Source organism: Humulus lupulus, chromosome 9 (genome assembly GCF_963169125.1).
Source record: "Humulus lupulus chromosome 9, drHumLupu1.1, whole genome shotgun sequence".
NCBI lineage: Eukaryota > Viridiplantae > Streptophyta > Magnoliopsida > Rosales > Cannabaceae > Humulus > Humulus lupulus.
In genome coordinates, this window is record NC_084801.1 from 178,050,520 (window position 1) to 178,059,116 (window position 8,597).

The window sequence follows — 8,597 nt, forward strand, 5'->3', positions numbered from 1 at the left end:
ATGATAGTTGGAAAAATGATTTCCATCTCAGATGGGGAACTGTTAGAGAATCCAATAGTTTATAGAAGCCTAATTGGTGGTCTTCAATACCTTACTCATACACAGTCTGACCTTAGTTTTGCAGTCAACAAACTAAGTCAATTTCTTAAAGCTCCTACAACATGCCACTGGAACATAGCCAAAATAATTCTGAGGTATGTGAAGGGTACTCCACACCATGGATTGCACATCAAACACTGTGATCAACTTGCCTTGACTCGATACTCAGATGTCAATTGGTCATGTTGCCTGGATGATAGAAGATCAATAGCAGGGTATTGTGTTTATCTTGGAGACTTACTTGTTTCATGGTCATCAAAGAAACAAGCAGTTGTTTCACGCTCCAACACCGACTCAAAGTATCGTGCATTAGCACAAGTCTCAGCCGAGATTTCATGGATTCAAGCTCTTTGACATGAATAGAACTTTCCATTACTGAGTATACTAGTCACATGGTGTGACAACATGGGAGCAAGCGCCTTGGCCTTGAATCCTATCTATCAAGCCTGAACAAAGCACATCGAGTTAGATGTCCATTTTGTTAGAGACAAAGTCCTTGGGAAAACTTTAGAAATCAGATATATACCCTCACATGACCAAGTTGCAGATTGCCTCACTAGAAGTCTATCACACTCACAATTTCAATTCTTAGTAGATAAACTTGGTGTGGTTCAATCCTCACAAAGTTTGAGAGGAGGTGTTAAGCAATGAAAATAACCAACTCAGTGTCGTTTGCTGTGAAATGCTACAAGTCGTTTCTGCTGGTTTATTTTGACAACTCATTATTTGAATATATTTGTAAAGCTATTTGTTAGGATTCTTTCTGTTAGAATATCCTTATGTAGTCACCCGTGCATTGTATATTGATGATGAGTTGTATCTCACTGTAGTGTATTCTAGAAGCTTTGTAATTGTTTACCCTACTAAATATAAATACAAAATGTTATCTCAGCCTCCATTCTTCAAGGAGCTGAGCTTTATTCATTACAAGTGTTTACAATTTTTCTCTTAGTAGATTGGTGGCCTCTCTTCCCAAGAGTTGTCGATGTTAGCCTCTCTTTCTAGCTGGGGTGTTTTCTCAAGATGGAGTTTTGACTCTTTTTTTTCCTTGACCTTTGGATATGGATTATTGAACTAAGAGTTGTGATTTCTTTTAGTGGTCTCCAATGGAATCATGGCTTCTGTCAACAAGTTGACATAATCACGGTGATTGAAGGTAGTGGAGGATATTTTGAATGTTGCTTTTATGGTCATCCTTCTTTATTTTGGATGCTTTTTATTATTTTTATTTTTGATTCTGGTTATGTTGTTTTTGGTTTAGGTCCTGGTTGGGAGGGCTTATAAAATTTCTTTTTGGGGCTTTTAACATCTAAAAGTTCTTTAATATTTTATAGGATTTCTGGCAATTTAACTTTTTATTTAAAGAGTTTTTTTTTATAAGTTAATATTTGTAGCTTCCTTCAAAATAATTTTTCGAAGAGCAAAAGTCAAAAGTAAAAACCTTGGTCGACAAATCTTCCTAAAAGTACTTCGTTTGTTATTTAGTTATAAAAATACTTATGATATATATTTGGATTTAATAATGTAAATCAATTATTATACTTGGAAGTTATTCCTAAACAAGTTAATAGGAGGTGCTTTTGGCAAAATAGCTTTTATAAAAGCAAAAGTTAAAAGTCAAAGCCCTCGCAATAAGGGCCAAAGTTTATCCAACCAAAGCTTTGGTTGGTTCTGATAGAGTCGATTCTGAAATTTAGGAAGCTCAATATAAAATGTGATATTTTTTTATAAAAAATTATATATAAGTTAATATTTTTCAAAATTGGGGCATTTTGTATAGAAACTAGTGGCATTTAAAAAAAAAAATAGTCTTTTTATTTGGGGGCCCTAGGCAGAGGCCTAGCCCGCCTGTGCCTAGGGCCGACGTTGGGCTCCGGTTCCCACTCTTGACTTTTGTTTCTTAAAAATTACATTTAGATTTCTAGATTCCATAGGAATGACTTATAAAAATAATAAACACTTTTCTATTAAATACCCAAACATATAATCAAAAAGAGCTTCTAAGCATTACTACTATCTTGGATGGTATGACTTTCGTTGTTGACTACCAACCAAATTGGTGTTATATTGGCCTGGTTGGCATCAGTTACTGTTATTGTTATTGCTCGCTCTTTGGGTATTGATTTGCCACTATAGTTTTTTGAACAAACGTATTGTCTTGTGTGTGTTTCTCATTAATGAAATTACTGGTTTAATTTAAAAAATTCCACTTCCACTCTTTGCTACAAAAAAAAAAAATTATATTATTTATTTATATAAGATATTATAATTATGTCACATCCTGTCTGGGTGGTGTAGTTGGTTATCACGCTAGTCTCACACACTAGAGGTCCCCGGTTCGAACCCGGGCTCAGACATTTTTTCATTTTCCTTTTTATTCTTTAACGACTTCGTTACTCGTTAGTATCCTTCTTTCCTCGGTAAACTCATTTTCATTTCTCCATTATTCCAATTCTCAATTTGCAGAAATACCAAAAACAGATCACAATTCTCTCTCTCTCTCTCAACTTTTCTTTTTTTTTTCTGTACTTTCTTCGAACCCCAAATCGTCCGTACTCCTTCTAGAACTTTCACGAAGCAACGTCACTGCCATGGATTGGAGCAACGTCACGGCCGAGGATCTTGTCGACGCCCTCCGTGAGGTCGATTGGTCATCCCCGCCGCGTCCCCTATCGGAATTCTTCTCCCGATTCACTTTTCCTAGATCATACGCCAAGTGGAGTAGCCGCCTCAAATGCAATCTTTACTAGTACGATTACGATTGCGATCGCGATTCATTCCACTCTTCAATTCTTTGCTTTATTTGAATTGTTCTCTTGTGTCGATTTCTTGCGAATCTGAATGATTTGGTTTTGATGATTCATTGCTTTTTTGCTTCTTTTACTATGAATTGGAGTCCAAAGAAAAATCTCTATAAACCCTAAGATGTTACCTGATGTTTGGATTACATCGCCGACTGCAATTTGGATTCGACATTTTTTTGTCTTAGCTGCATGAAAGCGGTGTTCAGCTATGTTGTTTGGATGAATATTGTTATTTTTCATTAGCTTCTCATAATGAATTTTCAATATATTCCATCAAGCTCTGAACTGTCCGAAGAAAATTGTAGTAGAAAAATTCGGTTTTATTGTTTATATTTGTATATTTCTTCTTATACTTGTGATTGATTTGTTATATTTGGTTATGCAGTTACCGAACCAACTACTTCATTTTGATCATTTTTATTCTTGGTAAGTTTAAGCGAACTGATCTATATTTGATTTCTTTGAGTATCAATATGTGTGCATACCCTATATATCTTATACATGCACCTTCAACTGCAGGGTTGGGATTTATTCGGAGGCCAGTGTCTCTTCTGGCTGCTTTCCTTACAGCTCTTAGCATTGCTTTTCTGAATGACAGGTAACCCTCTTTTACTTCTTCTGTGCTTGTATGGAATTTCATCTCTACTTTGTGTTTATGGGCTGTTTTGATTTTTTGTCGTCCCCATTGATCAATCATTTTACTTTTTCTTGTGCAATTTGACCATGTGATCAAGTCGATAGCATCCAGTTTTAGAGATTGCCTTTTTTTTTTTAATATTAACCTTTTATACTTTGGAGCCATTCTCTTGTTCTATATTAAAGATTATTGGTACAGCTTTGCAGGTACTTTTAGTGAGAAGGTAACAAGAACGGTGAGACAGTTCTCTCCACATTTAGCGGCAAAGATGAGGCCTCCTCTTACGTAAGTCTGTTCACTATTGTTCTTGCCTTCTTGGCAGCTTGGTTGAGTCGAAAATTGTTGTTTATCTTGTTGTTTTATGTCATTTCCAGGCCCGTTATTCGTGGACGTCCATCAGCGAAAAGAGCAATACACATATGTGGTCGGCCTCGCTGGGTGTTTGTTTTGCTATTTTCTTCTGGTACTGATGCTTGGAAACAATTCCATCTCTCCTCTATGACAATTCCTTGAGTAGCTTTCGGTAGTCTAATAGAGTTAGAAGCTAGTATGTGTGTTTGTTGTTTACTAAGCATATAACCATTTTTCTTTTGACAGTGAGTTTCATTCTATGGTTTGTTTCTGCTGGTTTATTGACTGTTCTTTGGGCACTTGCTATTGGACTTCTCGGTATGTTGCTCAAAAAATTCTGTTCATCTTTTTTTCCATGTTATAAATTATATATATGTATATATATATCCTAATTTGTTGCCTGTTCTTTGTCCTTCCACCCTCAGCCACCATACTACATGCAAGCGTTAGAACACCAAACTTGAAAGCACGTCTGAACACATTTCGTGAGGAATTCCGTGCAGTTTGGCGCAACTACAGTGAGCTGTAGATTATCTAGAGTTTCTACAACGTGAGTAAACTAACCTTGACATGGAATTATGTTTTTATCTTAATATATCATATATCCATCTCCACTTAATTTTGAGCAGTTGAAAGGCTAGAATTTTTTATTGGACACACTATCATGCATAGGGTTTCCCAGGGACAACTTAACCGAATTACAAACATAAGATTTTGCATCTCAATTGAGGAAATATAGTTATATAATGAGAACCATGGCAGTAATCTACTTACCACTTAAATGATGCCAATTTCAATAGGTGTTTTAAAAGTTATTTTCTACCTTACACACACCAGTTATATAAATATATAATATATTTTTTTAGCTTGGTTTCGTGTTTGTTATTCAGAAATAAATATATATTCTAATAGTTTAACACTATTAAATCATAGTCACTCAAAAATTAAATAAACCATAATAATAAATAATGGTAACTAATAATCTTAATAATATAAATTTATTATTAATCCCTATACTGCATAATGCAAAACGAATCTAAAAAATATAACAAGTGTTATTACCCTTTTTGTCCACCAATTCTCCATACATCTAATGAGATTACTACCTTAAACTCCCGGATTACACTACTTTTCGTAAACCCGTTGTTGTTCAAAATGCTGTACATAGTGTTAATGGATTGTCAACCATGTCTGCCTACAATTTATACTCCCCAAACTTCTTACAGCGACCAATCTCTTTCCATGCCTATTGTAAACCATCTCCTTCTGATTTAATTGTTTCAGCTGTTGGCCCTGGTACTTTCCTAATTGCTACCACTCCTGCTACCTCTTTTTTTTTTTCTTTCCAAAACTCCATGATTTTCACTAGATCAAAAGCTTGGATCTTGATCCGTATTTATGTGGTTTGTCTTTTCATGTACTTTGTTCACTAACCAAAGTGTGTTCGAAGGCCTTATGGGAAGAATGTGATTACATCGTAATATGTGTTGTATGTGGGAAGAATGTGACTACACTGTAAAAGTTTGCTGATGCTACTTCTTCATTAAGAGTTGAGACTCTGATTTAGATGTTTATATGTTTTTGGATTACTTATCTATGATTTATATGGGCTTTAATTGCGGAATTCAAGTTCGACCTAAAGCAGAAAGAAATATGATTTTAATAATTTAAAATTTCTAAATTTTTATCATTCCTTTAGTGATATATTTTTAAATTTATCATTCCTATTCTGCTTGAGCTCACCTAATAAAGAAAATGCTTTTAGTTTTTCCTGTGGTATCAAACCAGGTTATCGCCGTTTTAAGTGTTGGTTATATATTAAATATATCTGATTGATATGATGTGAATGAGTTTTGTAACTGCATTTCTTGTTAGTCAGATCAAAAACATGACTTGGTGGCTACATTTCATGTTGACAAGTTTTTATTTTTATTTTTTTTGATAAATATATATATATATATATACACACAATGTTTGTGTGTTGTGTTTTGGGGCATATACATTGAAATTTAGTGCTCTGCTCAGTTTTTTTGTGATCGGTTTTATAAGTTGATCCCTCCACTAATCAAGCCAATCTTTAGTAATTTGCTGCATGGATGTAGCATTGCTTGTTGGCATATTTGTTTTGATATTTCTGAATTTTGCTTTGCAGGGAATTTAGTGTCAATTATCACTCATACAAGTTGCTATTCTGAATTTGGGCTAAACTGCTGTTATTGTTGTTGCTGGGTACAAAGTGATTTCATTTGGCTGGATAGAATTCTCAGGTGAAGACGGTTGCCAATCTTTCTTGATCCCAAAAGGGTTGTAAATTGTAATGAATGTTTTTTTCCCTTTCTTTTTCTGTAAATCAAATTGCTCACTATTTATTTTCCATATTCGTCAGAAAAATATTGGAGAATTTTTATATGCAAGTAGTAGTTGCTAACAACTTTAGAACATTAGTGTATTGCTCTTCATACCCTTCTCCGGTTTTCATAGAACTCCGTTGCTCCTATTAGAGAGGCTACTAGTTCACTTGCTAGCGTCGAGTGATGCTGTGATGTGTACTATTCTAATAAATGGTTTTCAGAGCGATTTAATAGTTTGAGAGTTATTTGGTCTATGTTAGAATTATAATGCTTCTTACCTCATCAAGCCTATTTTTTTTTTTTTGGGCTGATAATGCTTTCATTCAAGATTCATTGTTTTAATGAGTAATGCTTGATTTTGTTCGGATAATTGGGGATTTTGTTTAGCTTTCTTATTTTCTCTTTTCATCTATAATTTTCTAAAGCTTTAAACTCATCTAGATTGTGGGCACAGCCTCTGTAAGCTTAGCTGTTTTTTTAGGCTTTAGCTATTGGACTGGGAATTTTTTTAGCCGTATGCTATGGAAATTATTAGCCAGTTTAAGTTTCTTTTTCTGATAATTCCTTGTGAATGAAGAGCTCTGTCATTTTTATATTGTTATCACAACCATCTAAAGCCACGCAAGGCTTGTTCTTTATTGTTTATTTGTAAAAGCGGCTTTTTTCATGGTTGAGAACAGTTTAGCTTGTACTTCAAATCTCGTAGTTTCTTTCTCGTTTAATTATTGGCTTTCGGAATGACGTATCTCGATTTTGCTTTCTATGGGATATTTTATTACTTTGTGGTTGTGGGGGCTTTTATAATATTAATTTCATCCTTTTTTATAGGACAATTATCTCGTAATCAATCATTAGCTGTAGTTGTTGACAAGATCTGATAGTTTGAAAAACGTTCGCATCAGGGTGAGCGTTTCGTGGCATCAAATTAGAATAATGCATTATGTAAAAGTTTAGTAAACAATTTTTGGGAACCTCATCATAAAAGCAGTTTTTTTTTACTCCAAATTAGTCTTGTATTATGTCTGAGAAGAGATTTTTAAAAATTTTCATTAATTTTTATAATGGTACTAAACATCGCATCAGCACAAGTATAATTATTGTGACTAAAATCTGTAATTTGAATTTAAGCCACTTATTAGTCAAAATCTTTTTAGCTTTGTTTTTTTTTTGTGATTTTTCAATCTCTGTATTTTTATTTATAAATAAAATAGTAATTTTCTCATAACAAAATTTTCATTCCTAAACAACATAGAAGAAAAGAAAAGTAATTCTTTGGACGTAGGGCACATGGACATACTCGACCAGGCAAAACTAGACAAGGCTATATTTGCTGCTGGGAATGCGTAAAGCGTCGGGGCTCCCCCATTTCCGCGGTTGGGCTAAAATATAAGAAAAGTAAGTAATAGCTGGACAACTTTGAAAAAAAATTAACTTTTTTACTTATACAAGTAGAACTCAAAATAAAACTAAAGTATGTCTTTTTATAATTGAAGAGATCAGATCAGGATTAAGATCCACCCACGAGCTTTTAAAAGGTACTACGGGGAATAAAACCCATATGGAACCTTTGTGTATTATCTTTTTAGATTATTTAATTTGGATATTACTATTACATCAAAGGAAAAAATCACTGAATAAATTAAGAGAATAGGGATGTTGATCATTAACTTTTCTTTTTCCTTCCTTTTTAACCATTAAGCATGTGCTTCTTTATTTATTTATAAAAAAGAAAAAAGAAAGAAAGAAAAAAGAAAGGTAGTTCTCACTTCTCAACTTGCATCAGCATACTTTAATTGTTCATAGAGGTACAGATATATATATTTATAGGAAAGAAATACTCTGGAAGTTTTGACAGCAAAATTTGTAAAAAAGATACACCCAAAAGAACTATAAGTGAAAATACTTTAGTTATATTTCTATTGTGGGATATTTACATAAGGTATTATTTCCGTGCAATGATTTTCATTGATATGTTTAATAAAATTATAAAATAAATAACTTGATGAGGTCTATATAAAATAATGTGGAATGTTTCTCTCTCAAATTACCTAAAGAATGCCATTACCCTGCATAGCTCTTTATTTATTTTTTAAAATTTGTTTTTGTATAATTACAAATTAAATAAAAAATTTCTTCTTTATATATTTATTTAATCAAAATACTAGTATACTGCATTATTTTTGTATTAAAATAGATAATTAAACCAATTATTTTTTGTGAAAGTAAGTAAATATGCATGTGTTTTAATTTTATAGTAAAATAGCTTAACAATCTTTGTAATATTATATATTACCAAATATGTCGTTTAACAAATTACTATTTTATTATAATATTTTATATTATGGTATATGTATA

General features: G+C 32.9%; 2 protein-coding genes and 1 non-coding gene across 3 annotated transcripts; all 3 read left to right on the forward strand.

The window, feature by feature from the left end:
• Nucleotides 1–453, forward strand: LOC133800361 (uncharacterized mitochondrial protein AtMg00810-like). The gene has a single exon (XM_062238320.1). The coding sequence runs from the start codon at nucleotides 1–3 to the stop codon at nucleotides 451–453; it is 453 nt and encodes a 150-aa protein (XP_062094304.1).
• A 1,929-nt stretch (nucleotides 454–2,382) lies between these two features.
• TRNAV-CAC (transfer RNA valine (anticodon CAC)) lies at nucleotides 2,383–2,456 on the forward strand. Its single transcript has one exon. It is a non-coding gene; the product is annotated as a tRNA-Val (tRNA).
• A 58-nt stretch (nucleotides 2,457–2,514) lies between these two features.
• On the forward strand, nucleotides 2,515–6,487 carry LOC133801313 (PRA1 family protein A1-like). The gene is made up of 8 exons (XM_062239482.1): nucleotides 2,515–2,848; nucleotides 3,289–3,329; nucleotides 3,423–3,501; nucleotides 3,739–3,825; nucleotides 3,915–4,003; nucleotides 4,138–4,209; nucleotides 4,317–4,441; nucleotides 6,044–6,487. Exons 1-7 carry the CDS (start codon nucleotides 2,691–2,693, stop codon nucleotides 4,418–4,420), a joined length of 630 nt encoding a protein of 209 aa, XP_062095466.1. The 5' UTR covers nucleotides 2,515–2,690; the 3' UTR covers nucleotides 4,421–4,441; nucleotides 6,044–6,487.
• Nucleotides 6,488–8,597: the final 2,110 nt, after the last annotated feature.

Bases quoted from the DNA above. Each gene is read 5' to 3' on its own strand.
- LOC133800361 (XM_062238320.1), top strand. From the start codon at position 1: ATGATAGTTGGAAAAATGATTTCCATCTCAGATGGGGAACTGTTAGAG.
- LOC133801313 (XM_062239482.1), top strand. From the start codon at position 2,691: ATGGATTGGAGCAACGTCACGGCCGAGGATCTTGTCGACGCCCTCCGT. The intron at 2,849-3,288 runs GTACGATTACGA...TTGGTTATGCAG, and splicing joins CTCAAATGCAATCTTTACTA to TTACCGAACCAACTACTTCA. The intron at 4,004-4,137 runs GTACTGATGCTT...TTCTTTTGACAG, and splicing joins TGTTTTGCTATTTTCTTCTG to TGAGTTTCATTCTATGGTTT.